The sequence below is a fragment of the Ambystoma mexicanum genome, chromosome 7q, assembly GCF_040938575.1.
Source record: "Ambystoma mexicanum isolate Mex_15411 chromosome 7q, UKY_AmexF1_1, whole genome shotgun sequence".
Lineage (NCBI taxonomy): Eukaryota > Metazoa > Chordata > Amphibia > Caudata > Ambystomatidae > Ambystoma > Ambystoma mexicanum.
This window is the reverse complement of record NC_090941.1, coordinates 121,022,201-121,044,454: the sequence shown is the minus strand read 5'-3', so window position 1 is coordinate 121,044,454 and position 22,254 is coordinate 121,022,201. Positions and strand designations below refer to the sequence as shown.

Sequence of the window (22,254 nt, the reverse complement as noted above, 5' to 3'; positions counted from 1 at the left end):
ATAAGTTCCCGAAGAACATCATTCATAAAGTACTGAAAGGCGGCAGGTGCATTGCACAAACCGAAGGGCATCACCTGATATTCGAAGAGCCCAAATTTGGTGCGGAATGCAGTCTTCCATTCGTCGCCTTTTTTTATATGCACCAGGTGATAAGCTCCTCGGAGATGTAACTTGGTGTACACCCAAGCGTCTTTCACCTGGTCGATAAGCTCAGGGATCAGGAGCAGAGGATAACGATTCTTAATCGTTATTTGATTTAGGGCGCGATAGTCTATACATGGTCTAAGGTCGCCCTCTTTTTTCGGCACGAAGAACAGAGCTGAGGAGACAGGAGACTTGGACGGGCGAATAAAAACATTGGCTAGGTACTGATCTAAATACTGACGCAAATGCAGGTTCTCAGGTTCCGTAAGAGCATAAATCCTACTACAAGGTAGTTGAGCATTGGGTACCAGATCGATTTGGCAATCATAAGACCGATGGGGAGGTAACGTGTTAGCCTGTTCCTTCTGAAAAACGTCTTGGAATTCTTGGTATTCTGACGGTAGCTGTACAGGGGTGGAAGTTGCTGAGGCTAGACCCATAACTGGATTTCTTGGATAACAAGTTGGTTCACAATCAGGAAAACGTATCTTCTTTGCTCGCCAGTCAATTCTGGGATTATGTGTTTCTAACCAAGGAATTCCAAGAATTACTTGAAATTGTGGGGCCTTGATCACATCAAACACGATTGCTTCCCGATGTCCATCCTGACCCACCAGTGTCATTTCAACCGTGGAATGCGTTACAGGCCCTGAGGCTATTTCGGTTCCATCTACTGTAGTAATGACATCTTGGGTTACTTTCGGGCGGAGAGGGAGCTTAATCCTGGAAGCCAATTCACAGTCTATGTAATTTCCAATAGCTCCACTGTCGATGTGTGCTTTTATAGCATGCAACTGCTGAGGCTGTTTTGGGTCCACGAGCACCATTGGCATGACAAAATGCGAGGTCAAAGAGTTTGTTTTCAAGCTCGCCAAGCGGACCCCTACGCTTGTCGGGCTAGGTCGTTTCCCGAATCAGGTGTCAATAAATCGTTATCAGTGGCTCCAACCACCTTCTTAGGTGGTTTAACTGGACAATTTCGAAGAAAGTGACCGGAAGTCCCGCAATACAGACAAAGTTGCATTTGGTTTTCAGGTCCTGAAAGGCTTGTTCGGCCTCAAGAGTCCATTCAAAGCGTTTGTTTTTCTTTAGGAGAGCTGTGATGGGTTGGACTGTTCGGGAAAATTCCGGGATGAATCTTCGATAGAAATTGGCGAAGCCGAGCATGCTCTGAACTCCCTTCACCGAGCTAGGAGATGTCCATTTGAGGATGGCGTCCACCTTTCGCGAGTCCATTCGGACTCCTTGAGGTGTCAGGATGAATCCGAGAAACTCAACTTCTGTGGTATGAAAAACGCATTTTTCGAGCTTTGCAAATAGTCTGTGCTGGCGCAATTTCTCAAGAACTGCCCTAACATGTTTTCTGTGATCGGATTCTGAAGAAGAGTACACCAGGATGTCGTCAATATAAACAATGGCACAGACATCGATAAGTTCCCGAAGAACATCATTCATAAAGTACTGAAAGGCGGCAGATGCATTGCACAAACCGAAGGGCATCACCTGATATTCGAAGAGCCCAAATTTGGTGCGGAATGCAGTCTTCCATTCGTCGCCTTTTTTTATACGCACCAGGTGATAAGCTCCTCGGAGATGTAACTTGGTGTACACACAAGCGTCTTTCACCTGGTCGATAAGCTCAGGGATCAGGAGCAGAGGATAACGATTCTTAATCGTTATTTGATTTAGGGCGCGATAGTCTATACATGTTCTAAGGTCGCCCTCTTTTTTCGGCACGAAGAACAGAGCTGAGGAGACAGGAGACTTGGACGGGCGAATAAAAACATTGGCTAGGTACTGATCTAAATACTGACGCAAATGCAGGTTCTCAGGTTCCGTAAGAGCATAAATCCTACTACAAGGTAGTTGAGCATTGGGTACCAGATCGATTTGGCAATCATAAGACCGATGGGGAGGTAACGTGTTAGCCTGTTCCTTCTGAAAAACGTCTTGGAATTCTTGGTATTCTGACGGTAGATGTACAGGGGTGGAAGTTGCTGAGGCTAGACCCATAACTGGATTTCTTGGATAACAAGTTGGTTCACAATCAGGAAAACATATCTTCTTTGCTCGCCAGTCAATTCTGGGATTATGTGTTTCTAACCAAGGATTTCCAAGAATTACTTGAAATTGTGGGGCCTTGATCACATCAAACACGATTGCTTCCCGATGTCCATCCTGACCCACCAGTGTCATTTCAACGGTGGAATGCGTTACAGGCCCTGAGGCTATTTCGGTTCCATCTACTGTAGTAATGACATCTTGGGTTACTTTCGGGCGGAGAGGGAGCTTAATCCTGGAAGCCAATTCACAGTCTATGTAATTTCCAATAGCTCCACTGTCGATGTGTGCTTTTATAGCATGCAACTGCTGAGGCTGTTTTGGGTCCACGAGCTCCATTGGCATGACAAAATGCGAGGTCAAAGAGTTTGTTTTCAAGCTCGCCAAGCGGACCCCTACGCTTGTCGGGCTAGGTCGTTTCCCGAATCAGGTGTCAATAAATCGTTATCAGTGGCTCCAACCACGTTCTTAGGTGGTTTAACTGGACAATTTCGAAGAAAGTGACCGGAAGTCCCGCAATACAGACAAAGTTGCATTTGCCGCCTTCTCTCTCGTTCCTTCTGCGTTAATGGTCCTTTAACACCGCCGATTTGCATAGGTTTGGATACGTCGGTACTCTTGGAGTTAGCGTGGGTTTTGATCGGTACTCGGGTTTCGTACTTGAACTGATCTGCTTTTCTATTTTGAAGTCTGTGATCAATTTGAACCACCAAGTCTATGTAGTCTGCGCAGACCTGGGGTGGATCTACTATCTGAGCTAGAACATCCTTAAGCTCTCCGCGCAGGCCTCGATGAAACAATGTGATCCTTTTGTTTTCCGGCCATCCAGTTTCCACAACCAGTCTATTAAAGGTGGCAACGTAGGACAGGAGATCCTGATTACCTTGTCGTAAGGATAGCAGTTCGTTATCAAGGGCCTGTCCTTGAGAGTGTCGAGCAAACAATCTGGAGAATGGGATCATCCTGATTTACCAATGGAATAGACCAATCGGCAGCACTGCCACTGAGGTAAAATAGTATAAAGGCTAGCTTGGTCTGGTCGTTAGGGAAGGCCCCGGGTCTGCATAGAAAGTGTAAATGACATTGGTTCATAAAGACGGCATATTTCTTGGGATCCCCCGCAAAACGTTCAGGCGGGGCCAAAGGCATGTGTCCAGGTAGATTGATTTGTACCGGGTTATTCAAACCCATTGATGTGGAAGTACCTCCGGAATTAGGTAAAGGAGTGTGCCCTGCCTGGGCCTGCAATAACCTTTTGGCCAGGTCATCTGTTCTTTCCTTTGATAGGATCAGTTCTCTTTTGAGAGCGTTAGTCTCCAGGCGGGCTGAGAGCACTTCTGCCCGTAATTCCCCCAAAAGCTGGGCCAGCTGATCTGTCTCGGAAGTCTCCATAGCGCCCGGGTGGAAAATTGTGGGTAGGCTTCGCGTTCTGTCACGCTCACCTGATTCCCACGGAGGCGCAGGTCTGGCTTCGAGTGCTGATGCTTCTTCAATGGTGAAGCGCAGGACTCTGAAGATGGACAGGAAGGGCCCCTCTACTCTGGCTTTTCTGGCTCGCAGGAATATTCGCCTGTGCGTGAAAAGGGAGTATTACCTACTGACGGAATAATGCTCAAGCCTCCCACTCCCTTCCAACCCTCCACGATACCCTTCCACGATTCCCCGTGAAGTCTCACCTTAGGGTCTGGAAGGATGCGTTCTCCATCCTGCTTCTGATGCAGGGGCGCGTTGAAACCCAGTTACTTCACTGGATTGAGGTTTGATGGGAGTTCAAAATAAGCTTGACTATTCAGGTGAGGCGTTGTAAGAGTTCTGTTGCAAGTTCAAAAGTTCAAGCTTAATAATAATGTACATTGTCTTATTGCAGCAAGCGCTAATGCTTATGTCTTTTTCCCCTTAGGGGCCGGGGTTCGGAATGCCGGAGATATGGCGCCGACCCGAAGTGAAACGTGCAGTTCCAGTAAATGACAGGTAAGTTCTGGATGAGCGTTCAGGTAATGTCTTTGCATTCGCTCATTCAATGTCTTTGTCTTTTTTCCCCATAGGGGCCGGGGTCCGGAATGCCAGGAAGCGGCAGGACCCGAAATGAAATGGGAATGACCCAACAGGTAAGTCTTAGAAGGAAACTGAGCCTTTCCTATTCCCTTCCTTCTCTCACCTTGTTTTCTTGTCTTTTTCTCTCTAGGCTCAGGGAAGTGGGTGCGGATCCGGATGATCGCTGCTGAAGATGGAGGCGCCCAGGAAAGGTGAGTGAAATGCAGCGCTGCAGCGATCGAAGCGAAATGCTTTTAAAAAGATGTCTTCCCTTTCAGGATCGTCGGTGTGATGTCTCCGTGATGCAGCTTTAGCAGGTAAGGTCTTCTTTCTCGCCAATTCTCTCTTATCTCCCTTTGCAGGCGACCCAGGATGCTGACAGGCGTGGCTGAAGTCCAGATGCAGGAGCTGACACAGTGAGCGTCCAGCTGCGAGGAGCAGAACAACGCGAAGCGTGAGTTGCTGATCGGGCGTGGTTTAAATAGCTTCGGAAGAAGTTCCAGGTTTGTATCCTTCCACCGATCAGGTATGTATCCTTCCCCGACCACACCCAGGTGGAAAGTAGTCCCACAGGTAAAGTAGTTCCATTCAGGCCTCAAGAGGGCCTGGATGTAGCAGCATGGTCTGCATCAGGTAAGTGCACATTAAAACACTTGAACACATATCTAGCTTTATGAGCCTGGCGCCTAAGGCGCCAGGACAGGGGTCCAACATGAGCCTGGTGCCTAAGGCGCCAGGACTGTGTCCAAAGGGCCCCAGCTTGGGCCCGCTGGCACTTCCCTGGGGGGAATGATGCCTGCCTCTGGGGTTGCTGGGTCGGACCTGGCTCCTTGGAGGTAGGCATCATGACAATGTTGGAGCGGACGCCCCACCACTCTATTGCCTGCCAGAACTCCTTGTTGAGACGAATCTTGTCCGTGAAGCTTCGGGACACCTGTGTCCAGCGGCAGTCTAGGAATTCCTGTAGGGGTCGTATCTGCAACCTGCAGAGGCGGACGAGGTAGATGCAGGATGACATCATGCCCAGTAATGACGTGATGGCCCGCACCATGGCCGTCTTCATCGACGATAGCCATTGCACCTTTCCCTGAATGGCTGCTAGCCTCACTACGAGGATGATGCCAGGCAAGACAATAGTCGGACCATCATCTTCGTGTGTTCGTCAGTCATCTCACGCAAGCGGGAGCATATCAGCTAGTCATCCAGGTATGGGTAAACGTGTATGCCCTGAAGATGTAGATGGGCCGCCACAGGTGCTTGGCACTTCGCAAATACTCTTGGGGCCGACTTCAAGCCAAAAGGTAGAGCCTTGAACTGGTGGTGCTGGCCCTGCACCACGAAACATAGACATTTCTGATGTTTCTTGTGAATCGGGACATGGAAATATGCATTCTCCATGTCCAACGCCGTCAAGAAGTCTCCTTTTTCCAGTTGGCCAAGCACATTTTGCAACATGAACATCCTGAACTTTTGGGACTTTAGGTATTTGTTCAGACGTCGTAGGTCCAGGATGGGCCTACAGACCCCTGTCTTCTATATGACTAGAAAGTATCTGGAATAGATTCTGGAGTCCCAGAGCCATTGGGGAACCAGTTCTATCACCCCTTTTTTCATCATGGCTCGTACCTCCTCTACAAGCTGAGAGATGTGTTGCTCCTGACTGGGAACTGCAGGGATCCATGGACAACCTGTGTTGGAACTCCAGGGTGTGTCCTTGGGCGAGAGCGTCCAGCACCCATCTGTCAGAGGTGATCTTTCTCCACTCGCTGACGAACATGGTCAGCCAGCCTCCCACCGAGGTGCACAAGTGGGGGCCCGACATCCCGGTCGGTTCAGGCTTGCTTCGGCGCCGGCATCCTGCACGGCTGGTGACGGCAATGCTGACCTCTACTACCCTAGGCCTGGGAATGGCCTCTGTAGGCTTCTTGCATTGAGGATCTGGATGGCTGTCTGTACGATGTGGAGAAATCCTTTGAAGACCTACTTGACTTTCCCCTTGAAGAGCGAAAAGAAGACAAGCGGTGCTGCTGAAGAGTGCCTAGGTGAACAGGCAGTCTCCATATATATCTTAATGGCCTAGACGGACTCGTCAACAGCCTTCCCAAACAGATTGTCCCTGCCAAAGGGCATGTCCAGCACCTTTGCTTGACCCCCTGATGGAAATTAGTGGCTTTCATGCAACCCTGTCGACGAGGGGAGAGACTGTTTCCCATTTGCCGGAAACCAGTGTCGGCGACGTCCAATGCCACTGTGATGGCATGATCCGACGCTACTTCCCCTTCCTGGAAGTGAGCGAGGACTTCCAACTTCTTATCGTTGGGGAGGAACTCCAGGATCGGGCCTAGCTTGTACCACAATTCACTGTCGTACCTGGCCAGGATCGCCAGTGCGTTGGCTGCCTTGATAGTGGACGCTGTGGTGTAAATGACCTTCTTTCCTATGGTGTCTATCCTTTATCCCTCGCTCTCCGGAGGAACCGAAGACGATGATGATGGGTTAGCAGACAGTTTCTTCACGGCTGCCGACACCACTGAATCAGGCAATGGTTGCGACCTCAGGCAATTGGGTGTGGAGTCCAGCACATTGGGGTGCAGCTAGGAGGGAGGAGGCATGTGAGGAGGGACACAAAGTTAGTGGGTGTTGTTTATTCTACCTGACCATTGGCTGCTCATGGGGATTCCCACACACTACCTGCCCCTCCCCACCGAAAGCACACCCTCCTGGGACCACTTAAAGCTAGCTCTATGAAACAGTAATATCAAATTTGGCCTGACAGAAATCAGCTCAGAGTGAACAGCATAACTGAAGCTGTAAATGTGCTACTGGGTAATCAAACATTCTTAACCAAGTGTGCCAGCCATTTGATTCATATCTGTCCTTGCATTGAAGTAAAAACAAGCATTAACAAAGCCAACAGTTCTGCCATGTGCATAGGTATCAAATAGGAATTTTCCAGATATTACTATCATATGCCCAGGTAATCACAACATCTTCCAGCTGTTTCCATCTTAAGGTCTGGTAGTAACATTACGGCAGTGCCTGGCAAATACCTACACAAAAGCTAAGACTGTCAGCCATGCCACTGCTTGTTACATTTTGTATCACTATCTTATTAATACTGAAATCTGCAATGACATGATTTTACGGGCTCCTATTTCACCACAGCTTGCAACTCATTTTACAAATGTCTATATGGACACGCGCCTTGGGATTCTTCTGGATCCTAGTAATAGTCCAGTTAAGATCGCTATCTGCTACAGAATAACTAACTCCTGAGAAAATCCTCCCCATTAAAAGAGGCACACCGACGCGGAGGGATTTTGACAGGAAAATTAATGAGCCACTATGGTTGACCATACCATTCTCTATCAAAAACATTTACCCGGAATTGGGACTCCAGCTCATCCAGCAGCAGACAATGAAATTAAGACCTGTATTGCTCTGCATCACAAATTACTAAGGTTAAGAACACAGAACACATGTTGGATATGTGGTGCAAATGCTGACACATATGTTCATATGCTAGTTGACTGTCCTTTGACTGTCCACTGGTGGATTGATACTGTTAGCATATTCACTTGGTGACCTGAGCACATCAAGATCCTCGTACAGCCGGGGATTTGACAGGTGACACATTTCAATGTAAGGAGGTAAAACCTTGGATTGTGACTTCATTAATGGTTCCAAAGTGGATGATACTTAGGAACTGGAAAGCCACAAGAGGGCTGAGAGTGGAAGCCTGAAACAGTCACCTACGTCTGGGTATTCCGAGGACTGTTGAATAAAGAGTGTAAGGTAGAGGAAATGTACTTGAAGGTCAGTGGAGAGATCTTCTAGTCTGTTATCCAATATGTCAAAATGATCTGCATTCATGTGACTTGGTAATTCGTAGGTTGTGCCTTTCAATCTTTCGTATGTACTTTCTTTTTTCTTTCTTTCTTTAGTTATCTGTACTTTTCTCTTTATTTTGACCTTCCTTTCTTTTTTCTCTTTCTTTCCTTCACTCTTTACTTCTTCCTTTATTGCTTTCTTCAATGTTTCCCCTTTAATTCTTACTATGGTTCTTCTCAACTGACATTTTTGTGTGTGTTTAGTAGATGGCTGCAGTTCCTGTTTTGCTAACTACATTATTGGCAATGCTTTCCTGTAATTTGAAAAGTTAACACCAAAACGGAATAAATAATGATAATACTACTACAATTGCTACTACTACTAATGATAATAATAATACGAATAAAAATAACAATAATTATAAAAGTAACAACAATAATAATAATGTGAGCGGTCTGCGCGCTGCCTTCAATTCAAAGTATATAAAACAATCCTGAGGGTAGCCGCTGTATGAAAACAGCTGTAGGCATCTTCTTTGGAAGGGTAAATAGAACAACATGATCTGGGCTACTGTGTCCTACTGCTACCATTTTACACTTAGAATCTGGTAAACAGGCATGTGAAAAAGCAAATTCTCGTAAAGATCATTCTCCTGGGTAAAACCTATATATTGATCAGCCATGAACTGTTGCATGCCCTAGAAACGTATGTCGGGAAGGCATGGTTATCAGAAGCATGACAGACACAAAGAGTATAATCCAAGGATGTTTATGAAACAGTATAAGGGTGAGAAAAACGCCTATTCTAAGCCTAAATCTAAGATGGGAGCAAGCTACAACCATCAAACTAAAGAAAACACGGCCCTAGTGGTGTTGTGTCAAACCAAATGGTCTATTACCAAATCCTTAGTCTTTCGAGAAAAAAGGGTGTGGGACAATGATATGTATAACAAAAGAGTGTCTTGCAAACTGAAATGTCCAAAATGGTTTCGATTGTTCAGGACGGCTGAACCAGTGTACTCCCTTTACCACATTACATCACGGGACAAGGCGGAACAGTGGCATGACTGTGAGCACTCCTTGAGTCTAAAGGCATCAGGAAGAAATTTCTTCTTAAAAGGCAGGATTCCTCTAATCAATGTCTTTTGCTTGGCATCACAAGACTTTCCCATGTTAACACCATGCAAGATTCCCCTTTTCTCCAGCTTCCTCGTGATACTCCCTTCGTTGGGTTCATGTTCGTCTTTACACCACTGTTCAGTCACTTTAACAAAATGCAGGATTCACTTTCCCTTGCTTTCACTTGGCATCACTCCGTCGGGTTCACTATAGCCTTCAAATCACAGTTCACTTAACTTCATTAGTTCCGCGAGTTTATAACACTCAGGAACTCGTAATGTCTTTTTAATCAAATATTTGGGGTGGCATCCCTATGTCGGGTTCACATTTGCCTATCCTCTTTATCACAATGTAGGATTCGCTCCCCTCTCTCCGTTGGTATCCCTCTGTCGGGTGCACACTTGCCTTTAGAACTTCATCACAATGCAGGATTTGCTTCCCTTAGCTCTCTCTTGGAATCCCTCTGTCGGGTTCACACTTGCCTTCACAACTTTATCACAATGCGGAATTCGCTCCCCTTAGCTCTCTCTTGGCATCCGTCCGTCGGGTTCAAACTTGCCTTTGCAACTTTATCATAATGCAGGATTCACTCCCCTCTCTCTCTTGGCATTCCTCCATCGGGTTCACACTTGCCTTTGCAACTTTATCATAATGCATGACTTTATAATTGGTCATTATGTTTCGCACTTGTCAAAGACTTTCAATTGTACGAAGATTTTGCTTGCACCTTCGTATGACCACTTTGACTTTCTTTTACTTTGGTTGGCATCTCCTAAGGCCTAACAGTATTTGCAGTCTTTCCAATTATCTTACTTTCAATCTAACAGTTTCACTCTGGATACAGAGCCTTTCGAGAAGGTAATACTTTTCCATGACACGCGCAGCTTCTGCATTCATTGTTCTGGTTACAATGTACTTTCGCTTGCAGTTTCACAAAACCCTGCGAGCCTCATCAACCGCTTTGATATCTTTCATTCGATAATGCCAACCGGTTTCACAGCTCACTCACCGATTGCGCTAGATATCATTCGTCCAGCGTTTCCATCAAGCCAAGGCTATCGGCACAGCACGGCTCGCCTCCTCCCAACTCGTTCACCCTAAGGAGGGCCAGCCTTCACCTTGTGCATTAGCAAGGAGATTTCCTTTCAAAAGTCTGTGCAACCTTCACTCTGCAGCTGACCGGACCACGGCCCTTCTCTCGCCTTTTAGTCCCTTCTGCTCTACTTCCAGGTCGCACCAATTTCACGGGATCTGTTCCCCTGCCGCTTTGCATTTTCTGCTCAACTTGATCGCCTTTCTCCCCTTGCATCTCAGGTGCTCTTGTGCTCTGTCTTTTATCCCGGTGGGGAAAGGGAACAGATTTCAGGTGCGAGTCATCAGGATGAAGTGCCTGACTCTGCCTGAACCTGATATTGGGACATGTCAAACTGACTGGTTGTGTGTCAGTCTATCTTTCTCTGAAGCGATTTGTCCATGCAGCAGAGTGTGTGTAGAAAAGCGGGGCGGGGGAGATAAAGTTCCCAGATAGTATATAGAATGAACAGGGAAATAAATGGGTGTAGGGATACCGCGTCTCTCCACTGGGTGCCCCACTCCCACTCCCCAGGGACACCCCATCTAGGCGATCCTCTCGCACTGATCCACCCCCGGGGTCTGGATCCAACAGCGATGGCCGTACCCAGGCCACCTGGATGACAGATCCCAAGGGACCAGTCGGTGAGACACCATTTGGGTTCTCACACTAACTGCAAGATAAAATGGCTGTAGCATGTACACCTGAGCATGCAATGATAGCTGTGATAACAAGGTTAGTGTTTCATTTAAATAAACAAATATAGCATGTATTCATTTTGAATAGCAACACCAATGGTAATACAGTTGTAAATGAAGGGAACCCACATTCAAACACCGACATTTTACATTTGATTTAAAAATTAAAACTCACAGCTATTGAATATAGATGGATGCCTAGAACCCTCAAATCCTTTGGCATCCTAGCCTTCTCCAGAATAATGGCTTTTAGCCTGACTAAGATAACAGGTGCATCCAGGACTGACTTTCAGAGCAGAAGTGCAGCCATAAAAAACAATTTTCCACCTGGCATCGGCACAATATGCCAAACCACATTGCAGACACGCTTCTGCGATGAAATATCACTACTGTGGTGACTTGAGCAGTATAAAAACTGAGTAACATAACATTTAATGGCAATAAAACACCAACCTCATCAGAGACGCAATTTAATTTCTTAACCCATTTATTTAATCCAGAAAGCTGATCAATCAAAACAGTATGATCAACTCACACCGCCATAAATGAATAATTACAATAGAAGGGTGGTACATCAGCCAGACCACAATGTCACAGGGCACTGTTGTAGCTATCAGGGCAAAGTTATGAACTTTACATAGTCCGCACATCTGGGTAGTGTCACTGTGCAAGCTATAAACCCTGGTAGACAGGGGAGTTCTTGATTAGTCTGACAGCTGAACTGGTTCCGTTACCTTCAGACAGAAAGCTCAAAGCCTCGTCAGACTGTTGGCCATTCCCCAGCTCTGCCGTCTTTCGTGGGTTCTGGATGTAACCGGGATAGTTCAGCGATGAACCAACAGGTGAAATATAGCCATTCTCAGGGGCTGCGGAGGTGGACATTGACTGCCATGGGATTTCCTTCTTCCGGAAGTTGAAGTCCACATCAAATCCCGTCCAGCCATAGAAAGCGAGGGTGAAGAGGAATCCTTGCATTGGGTTTAGTATTCCCTGGAGAAAGCAAAAAAGGAGCGTTCAAATCATGCCAATCAAATGTATGTCTTTCCAGGCAAAATCATCACTTTGAGGAACTTTCTTAAGAAAAGAGAAAATGCATTATCTCATAGTTTCTCTAATAAGATGAATTAGATGCCTTTTCTATACACGTTCTGCTCTAAGCATACATATTTAAAGAGACACTGGAACACTGTAAATAAAGAGAATCCATGCAAAGTATAGATAATGTAATGATGGCTCTCTTTAGCTTAATCAGATGAACATGGCTTACAGGGGATCATGACAGAATTTCCATTTATCACAGCACCCTACAAATTGAAGTATAAACAAACAGTCTACTGAAAATAATAAGACATTATGTTAGAACTCTAAAGGCCTAAAATTCCCCAAGGATCCATCTTATTTTAATATTATGCGGTGAACCAGAAGAAGTAGTCAGACCTGAGAACTTCCTCTCAATGTGGGTATTTGAAATACAAATGGAAAATGCCTATCTAGAGGGATTTCCCTCACTATAAACTAAGCTAAAGGGGCTCATTGTTTGTCAAAACAAAAAGAGTCCTCCATCCAAATACCTATTTACTATTTGCCCCTACGACTTCAGAGAAAAACAACATAAAAATGAGCTAGAACAATAGCCTCTTAGCTCAGGCTTCATCCGGCCAATGTTACTTAGGTCTCTCTCTGGCTATTAGTTATAGTTCAAAACAATGTTCTTCACAGTTCACCAAAGAAAATAAGTTTTCAGCTCTCTCTTTATCCTCCTCGAGAAAAGTTATAAATCTTATCACAAATTAAATGTCTCAAGTTCTTTGAGGGGAGGAATGACTCCCTTAGTCCTTCTCCTCCAATGTGGCCCTTTCCTTTCAATAAGCTTTATGTCTTGGACAGACAGATTGAACCCTGCAAGTTCCCTTCTTCTCACAGGTTGAAGAATTTCACTTAATTCTCTAGGGCTCTCCAGAACCCTGTAGCTCTCTGGCTTGCTTAGGTTTTATGGTTGTATCTTTGGCCTCCGCCAATCTTCACCATTGAGAATCCTAGGGCTCTCATAACCCTCCCTGTCATTTTCTCTCTTCTTTCGTTGTTCCACTCGCCTCCCTCCAGCCTGGAAAACCCTGGTACCTTTACTGTCATCGGGTGTGCTCCAGTGGGGTTGCATCTCAGCGGGGATATGGCTGCCTGTCACTGCACACTCAGCAGTCCTTGCCCCGAGAGCAGAGGATTCGGTCCTTCATTGCCTGTTGGTCTCGGCATCAGTTTGCATGCCCCAAGCCTACCATGGCTGCAGCATGGTCACACCACCAAGTCACCAAGTAAGACTGTCTTCCTTCCATCTCCATCTGGCAGTATCACTGTTTCCTATGCCGGCCTCCCGGCACCTCTCTCTTGTCTCTTTGCTCCACCACACCACCACTAACACTGTGGTTAGCTCGGCTCTAACCCTACAGGATGTTTTCAAGTCAGATGCTCCACTCTGCATAGGATTCGTCTTTCTGCATTTAAGGTTCTTTGTCTCTTTATTCTCACCGCCGTACTTACAAGGGGGTTGTTGTTCTCCCTCAGCTGCTGAGTTTGTGAAGATTCCAGCATTACCTTGAGTCAACATTAGGGAAGTGATGTTCGGGTGCTTTGAATGTGGATCAACTGAAACAACATTTGTTGTTTCTATTCTGATGTAGGTAGACAGGGTGTTCTTTACAGGGAGTTCGGGATAGGAATGGGAGTCTGTGTCCCTAGAGGCGAGTCACTCCCTGTGAGGTCTGGCTTTCCCAAAACCACAGAGAGGGTTTTGTTGAGTGGGCTCACCTCTCTAGCCTCAAAGGGGGTGGCTCCCACCTGGGAAGAAGGGAATAATTCCCCAGATTTGTCACAATACGTTTCTATGGTCTAAAACTTTCTTTACATAACAGTTTGGCATGGCCTATTTCATAGTTTTATCAAAGTCACAGAAATGTCACTAGAAACAAACACTGCAGGGGTCACTTCCACCAGGTCCTTTTTCATATTTGATTCATTTAGTAATACACTTATATGCTCAGAGGTGGAGATGAAAAATATCTTCCAATGGTCGGTCTCATCACATTTTTCCTTTACAGCAAAGACGTTATTCCCCCCACCACCCGTCCCCTGAAGATATCTCTTGATCCTTGGCTTAGTTTCTAACCAGGTCACATCAAGATACGTATCTTTATAATTGTTGGCGGACACGTAGATTAATGCTGCTTGTGCCCTTACTTTGCCAGTGCCTCATTTCAAAATCTGTGCTTGCCACACTCACTTGAGTTCCTTGAGATGGATGGCATGGCAGGCAATGTATTTGATTATTGCGCCTTCCAGTCCAAAGTTCTAGAGTGACATTGCTAACAATTGCCCTCTTACCCTTTCGTTTGATCCCAACTCCCTTGTTTCTCTGCTCCCTAAAATTGTTGTTCCCCCTATGATTGTAAAGCGCTACATTGCTTCCCAAAGCTACATCTGTGCTGAAGAAGAAGAAGAAGAAGAAGAAGAAGAAGAAGAAGAAGAAGAAGAAGAAGAAGAAGAAGAAGAAGAAGAAGAAGAAGAAGAAGAAGAAGAAGAAGAAGAAGAAGAAGAAGAAGAAGAAGAAGAAGAAGGTGAATTCTTGCAGTTTGGCTGCTAGGTTCACCAGTCGGGAAGGGACGCTGTTGTTGTCAGCAGGTGTCAGGAGATTTGCAAGAGGTTTGTGGTGTGTGCATAGCATGAAGGCACTATCTGAAATGTCTGCACCAGGTACATGCCAACACTTCCTTTTCAATTACAGAATAGGTTTTACTTCCCAGCCATTAAGGGTCCCGGATGTGATTGCCATCACGTATTCTGGCCTGGGATCCTTCTGCATTAATATGGCCCCTAAACTGTAGCCACTGGTTTCAACTGTGATGATTGTTGTTTTCCTGGGATTGAACAGTTGCCAACATGGAGACCCGATGATACCTTTTTTGACTGCTTCGAATTGTGTCTCAGCATTGCTGTCCCAGTAAAAAGTGTTCCATGTTTTGAGCATAATGTTTAAGAATGAATAAGTCCCTCGTTTTTCCAGAAAAATCTCGTAAAAATTTGGCACAGCATTACACGAGACCTATAAAGGCCCAAAGTGGGACTCTGTTTGTGGAGCACAGGGCATCCTTAATGAAATTGACAACACTCTGTTTAGGTTGGATGCCTTTGTCCGAGATGGAATATCCAAGGTACCCAACCTCTCTACGCGAGGATTGGCATTTGTTGTTTTGGGGCACAGGTCGACTGGTGTGAGACTCTGTAATGACTGCGTCTAGGGTGGTACCTTAAAATAGGGGTAACATGTCTCTTACACTGCATCACCCATTCCTGCCTGCAGTGTATACTTCTTCTTTGGGTTTGGTTTTCCACCCTACTCATGCAGTGCAATGAATGCTCCGAGCCTTTGGCAATGGTTACGGGCTGATATAGGGTGGGATCACAGCTTATTTGAACATTAAATATCTTCTTAAACATTAGTGCTTCTTAAACATTAAATCTCTTCTTAAACATTAGGGACACTGCATTGGTTAATGACGTGGTCCCTTATGAGATGGTCACCTACCATCCTGTACAAGATCGGGCTGGCCAATTCTCTAAACCACTGTCTCAAAGTCGTCGATCAGTACCTTCAACTCTGGAGACATTATAGAAATTGTGTTGCTCCAGAACCATGTTGATATTAACTTCAAATCTGTTTTATATGCCAAGTTGAGCTTCTTGGTATATAATATCACATGCTGTGCCAACTTGTTTCATCACTACAGGAGCCAGGTTGAGCAAGCCGAGTCCCTCCATGTCCAGGGACTTGTAAAATATGAATCTTTATATCCGGTGAGACATCTGCAACATTCATGGCTTTGATTAAGTTCTCGAATGTGATGCACCAGTCAGACCACGGAATGAGGGAACCTCTGGCGTGGACAAGAACAACGGTGGTGGTGTGACCCATTTGCATACCTGAAGGAAAGAGAAGGCAGGGCAATGGAGGTAGCACCTACAAAAATCAGGATCCCCTCGCCGCAGCTGTAGAAGTTAGTGATAAATCAGCGGATGATGAGCAGGGGTTGGAAGTAGCATTATTGATGGACATTGAGCTCAGAGGTGCCGTAGGAGAACGGTAGCATCATGGGGCAAACCTCAGACTCATCACCACTGTGGTATTTGAATGCTGGACCTCACTTGGGAGGCATCTGTGGCTGCATTTTTAAAAAATTATTGTTAGTAGCACTGTATGGGAGCAAGCCCAACACTCCTTAATGGGGTTAGGCTATACTCAGATAATGTGATGTAGGGCCAATCTGATAAACATTTCTAGGTACACCTTTGGTTCCCAGTCCACAAGTGGACATCCCTAATGGAGAATAGGCAATAGGTGGCAAATTAAAATGAGCGCCACTTCCAAAATACTAGTGGTATCAGAAGGAATTCTAAAATATTGATTTTTATGCCACCGGTTTGGGGGAAATTATATTGCCCATACCAAACAGAACTTTCATTCAGGCAGCGTTAAAAACAACTGCCGGCGCTTATGCACTCTGTCATTGGAAGTTGGCCCTGACTGGGACGCGACCCTCCTGTGATGGGCCTGGCTCTTGATGTCGGCATGGCGGGCAGCAGGGAGCAACAGGGAGATGGCGGCTTGCACAACTTGATCATAAGGAGATGGGAGAGCCTGGGCTGAATGAAGAAAAGCCATTTTCAGTTGTGATGGGTGCCATTTTTGATGAGGGCTGCCAATGACGGCACACGTTGCCATACTAAAGTCACGCTGAAGGTTTACTAATTAAATGGCCAAGCTCTGCGAGATACAGTTGTCAGGAACAGGAGTCCTTTAACTATTTCTAAGCCCTGGCAGATATCTTTAGTATGGACAAGGATTTAACACTCAATTTTCGACGAAGGCCACAGGTGAGCTGCCATCATTTAAAAGGGGGATTATTTATTCCACTAATGCCTGCCTGTTCTGCAAACTGCGATCTGACTGGGATAGTGCACGAACTTGCAGTATTGTATTTCCCTTCAAGTCGTCCCAATGGAGATTTAAAAGTGAAAGAAATCTATTATAAACCTGCAACAATTTTGAAATACTCGATGAGCGTAGCTCACTGCCCATGCTCTTGGCCCATTATGTTAGTAATTAAGAAGCAACATAGAGAATTGCGACTGAGGGGAACAAAAAAGAAGGATAAACACACTGTTTCAGACTTCTTTGCCCCAAGGAGCAGGCCACAAAGCCAGGACAGCTCCCAGGTCCGCTCACCCTCCAGGGACCCTGTGTTGGCTGCATTGGGTCTCATTGAGTAATCAGTGTCTCGTTTACAAAAATGATTTGACAAATTATCCGACAAGGTGCCACACTTAGAAACGAGAACACTGACTTTGGAGCAAATATCCACAGAACGTGACCAACAATGTTCTCAGCGTGTCTCAGTAGTGAAACGCATGGTAAAGAACTGGAGGCAAAGATCAAGTGGAACAGGGCCTGGGAGAATGGGCTACAAATATCTCAAAAACGTGGTGAGGGCTAAGCAGATAAGAATTATTGGTCTTACCTCTCGGGTCAAAGGTGATGATCTGATTACTTTTATTACTAATTGGCTAACAGAGTTGCTGGATCTGGACTCGGAAGAGTTCCCTATTTTTGTCAACAGATGTTATAAACTCAAGATGTCCACACCCAGAAAGCCTCTTACATCGATGTACAGCCCAACACTTATGGTCAAATTTCTGGATGGCAAAAAGAGGGAGAAAAGTGAATGCGCTTAAAAAAATATTTTCTTTATCGAGGAGCGAAGGCAGGCTTACTAGGACCTGCCAAATTGAGGATAACATGGAAAGACAGAGAATATGTTTTTGGGACCTGGAGAAGGCAGAAGACCTTTTGAAGTCGATACCAGGAGTCCATAGGAGTCCACTGGGGATTTGAAGCAGTTACCGCCAGTGGTATTCTACCCACAGTAAATCCTCCATTTGCTTTTTAAAGTGCAGCAAAAAACCTTCAGCAATTGCCTGATGTATTCTGTCCACTTTACTCCCAAACTCAGAATTGGGTGGTGCAGGAAATTGATGGTAAAGTGATGTAATGGAAATGCTGCCACTTTACCACCATTTCTTTCCTGCACCAACAAACTCGTACTGAGGTATTTTTATGTTGTTTACAGTTCTTTTTTCCATCACTCCACAAACCCTGCAATTTCTGGGTTCCAGGCGACATAATAAACAATGCAAGCTTTGCTCTTGTAACCTATCAAATGTCCTCGGTGGGATATAACCCCATAATTCAGGAGGCTTCAATCTGGGAATCTCCAGATTTTTTGGACTACTTCTTCCAGGATCCTTCACCATTGGGTAAGATGTCTAGAGCTAATGGCAGTTGTAGTCCAAAGGATCTGGAGAGAAAAAGGTTGCAGATACCTTCCATAGTTGATAGCTACCCAAGTATAATTATATATATATATGTAATAGCTTTCTACTGGGTTATTCTTCAGACCACCAGAGCTTTTTTCGAATCTTTATTTATAAATCGCCCCGATCACAATAAAAGAGACTTAAACAATACAGAGGTTAGCCACAATGGTAGGTCAGCCACTCAACAGCTTCACATACTTAGAGCACCTTACCTTCCCCAAGGACATTCCCAGCCCACCAGATGTTAATTTTTATTTAGTGGATGAGCAAACGTCATGTGGCTAAGGAAGAAGAAGCCAAGTTGTAGGAAGCCCCGTGGCCATAGGAGTCTGGCAAGGTGACAGCAGGCATTATGAAATGACAACTGTGCAGGACTTGAGGGAGAATTGCCATAATGTGTCATGTTACAGCACAGGATATGCATCCACTAAATGGTACAGCTGGTGATTGCAAGAGGCCTTCTGGGGCTTGTAGACACTTCTGCAGGAGTGCAATTGGATGGAAGGTGTGGCATCATTGTGACTGGCAGTCCATAATTGCAAGGCCTGAGAGCGACCGCAGAATGTGGAAAAGCAGAACAGATCACAGACCGAGTGTTAACATGGATGTGCATGGACATCGAATGCATGGCAGCAGAAATGGCTGGGTGAAGAAGAGGTTGGGGATAGGGCAGAAGTTACCTGAATATGCTGCAGCGCGTGGAAGTCAATATATAGATGCCTTTTATTTACAATGCATTAATTACCTAGGTTTGGCTGAAAGGTGGCGCAAAGCCAGCTGTGCCCAAAAGAATCCAGTAGTCTATGGTTTCTGGATTTGTGTAAGGATATGGATTTAGGTTGTTTAACCGAAGTGTAAAGATTTGTGGCGGAATTGACCGTATTCAAATCAAATCATGCCATATTCCAAACCCACAATGCCCTTCCCCTACTTACCTTTTTTCACCCTGCCGTCTCCGCCGCTTCTCCTGCATCTCTGGGGCATCGGATTCGTCCCTCTAATGCGTGTCGGATCTGACTCTGCAGGGTCCCTTTTGCTTTTTTCTTTTTTTTTATCTATAAGCGGTCAGCTGCGAGGGACACCCCTGCAAGCCCTGCTGATATTATAGTGAACAAGGGTGCGGGGGACACATCCGCAGCCCGCGCTACCCTTGTTCACCATGCTGTTCGAATGGGAGATTTGATCATAATGATCGTATTCAATCAAATCTTCGATCAAATCTCCAATTCGAACAGTTATTTTCGGTCAGATTGGGTATTACCAAGGATACAGCATGCTGGATTGCTATTTCCTTCCTGTGTGCATTCATCGACCCACGTTTTTGCTTGACCCGGACATGGCAGATTCTGAAAAAGCATTTGGTGGAATGGCTTTGTCACGCTATTCGGACATTTCCTATGTCCCCTCCCACCCTGAACCCTAGCAAAACAAGTTGATTGCTAGGCTATTACCCCAGGCATCTGCATCGTTTATTTTAGTTTGCTTTCTTAGCATAACAGCTGTCATGTACTACATGGGTGTTCAGTTTGTGTGATTTATGACCAGATGGCACACTTCAGTCTGCATTGAGTTATGTGAAATCACAAAACCATCTGCAATTGCTTCTCCCTTTGTCTTTCTGCTTTGTCTGCTTATAAGTGAAAGTTATGTCCATTTTCAAAAAGTCGTTTGTTGCTGTGCAGGCCACGAGCCACCTGTATCCATTGTGCAAGGAATAGTAGAACTGGCTTCATGAGAGTTAAATAAAATCATGTGCAAATGACCTGCTTACAGAATAGACGTATACAGGAGCTGCCCTGTGGCATTCTCTTCTGGTAGTACAATATGTTGCACATAGAGACACAGGGCCTCATCACGAGTCTGGCGGTAACCCTAAAATGCGGCGGTAGCGCTATTACCGCCGCATTTAAGGGTCCGCCAGATCATGGCTTTGGCGGATTTCCCCCCAGCTCTGAACAGGGGGGAAATCCACGGCAAAATTGCCGATTTTCGGTGCTATTACCGCCAGCGGGAAATCCGCCAGCGGTAATAGCGAGAATTTTCCCCATTGGGCCCAATGGGGAATGAGAATTCCCAAATGGGCCCAATGGGGAATGGGAAATAACCGATCCGCCAAACCCATGATCCGGCGCTAATAGCGCAGGGGGTTTGGCGGTAGGGCTATAAGCGCCGGCGTTACCGTCCAACTCGTGATGAGGCCCACAGTGTTATATGGTGATGCAGAAAAAGACAACGCCAACAAAGAGGCACCTTATCTCACGGGGCCTCATCCCGAGGAGGGCGCAAAGGGATACCATGCACAGTTAAGGACATCAGTGCCGGTAATCCCTTTGTGCCATAATACGAGTTCCCTTAGCGGGTCCCTAAGGGAAATCAGAGCCAATAACGGTACCACAATTTGCGGTACCGTTATTAGCGCCTTCCCATTGAGCCCTATGGGGGCTCAAATGGGAATGGGGAATGGGTTTTTCAATGGGGACTTAACGGTCCCGCAAAGGTCGGAATAGACCGGTAAGTCCCCATCCGACCGGTAAGTACTTACCGGTAAGTAATCATGGCTAATAGCGCCATGATTACCTCCATACTCGGAATGAGGCCCATGGTCTTTCCGCTAGGAAACAAGAAACTGGCAGAAGCTATGTGTATGCACTTGTTTTCAAATACACACGGATTACTTAACTTGAAGTGCTGTCAGAGCAAGCTGGCTTCCCACACCATGATCTACAAATGGAAGTCGGGGAGTGGATTCTGATGCACAGGCAGTGCAATGCCAAAGGAGCAGAAAACACATTATTGTCTGGGCATATAAGAGACGGTAAACTGACACCCCTCTTCGTAACCACCACCTGGGTAAATGTGCTGTCATATTTTCTGTATTGTCACAAGATATGATTGTGTACCCATTAATATGAAGTTAAAAGTTGAGGTATTGAAGGGCTTGTTTGCCTGTGCGCCATTTGAGTTGAATGATAATGAAGGGTGGTTATTGGCCACACTATGAAGCTCCAACTCTATGGCAGTGAGCGTATACGAAGACAAGTTTGTATTATTGTAAGTAGTGCATAGGCACCATGCTGGACTGGGAGTGAATGATATGATATGATTTGGTATTTATAACGTGCCTTTAGACAAGTGTTTCTAGGCGCCACAAGACAAGGAGGGGAGACAGAGGGTTGACAAGACAAACGATCTTACTAGGCCTTGTGACATTCAGATTGTGCAAGGAGAAGTGCAGGGAAGAGGGTGTGGGGAGAAGTGCAGGGAAGGGGTGTGAGGGGAAATGCAGTCGGGGGGGCAGGGCTCTGAGTAAGTGCAGGGACGGCAGAGGACTAAACGGGTACAGTCCCAGACCGGAAGTGTACCATAGGCCAGAAGGCAGTGCAGGGTGACTGATCAAGCGGGGGGTACCCTGTGTGCCTCTGAGGGCAACCACGCCACTACCCAGGATGAGCAGAAAGGTATATTAGCAGGGAGCAGGAGAGAGAAGGAAGAAGAAAAGAGGAAGGTCTTGAGCAGCTTCCGAAACTTCAGGTTATCCGGCTCAAGTCTGAGAGGGAGAGGGAGGCCATTCCAGAAAGAGGCACCTGTAGCAGAGAAAGATGTACCCCCTGCTCTGTTTGGAGATGCGTCTGACCCACAGAGAGTTTGAGGTAGCTGAACGGAGGGCTCTATAAGGAAGGTATTTACGAAGAGAGTATTGAATATAGAGAGGACCACGCCTCCAGAAAGTCTTGTATATGATGCAGAGGGTCTTGAACTTGATCCTTGCAGCTACAGGGAGACCGTGGAGAGATTTCCGAGCTGGAGAGATGCCGGGCCCTGGGATTGAGGTCAAGGATAAGTCTTGCAGTCCTGTTCTGGATTAGTTGAA

The 22,254-nt window shown here is 46.0% G+C and overlaps 1 protein-coding gene across 2 annotated transcripts in view; it reads right to left on the bottom strand.

Moving 5' to 3' along the window:
• The window catches only part of GPR143 (G protein-coupled receptor 143), a 450,704-nt gene that overhangs the window by 178,858 nt on the left and 249,592 nt on the right, over positions 1 to 22,254 (bottom strand). For both annotated transcript variants that reach the window (XM_069639113.1, XM_069639114.1), the window contains exon 8: positions 11,693 to 11,948. In XM_069639113.1, coding sequence (XP_069495214.1) covers positions 11,693 to 11,948 — 256 coding nt within the window. The remainder of the gene's footprint in view (positions 1 to 11,692; positions 11,949 to 22,254) is intronic.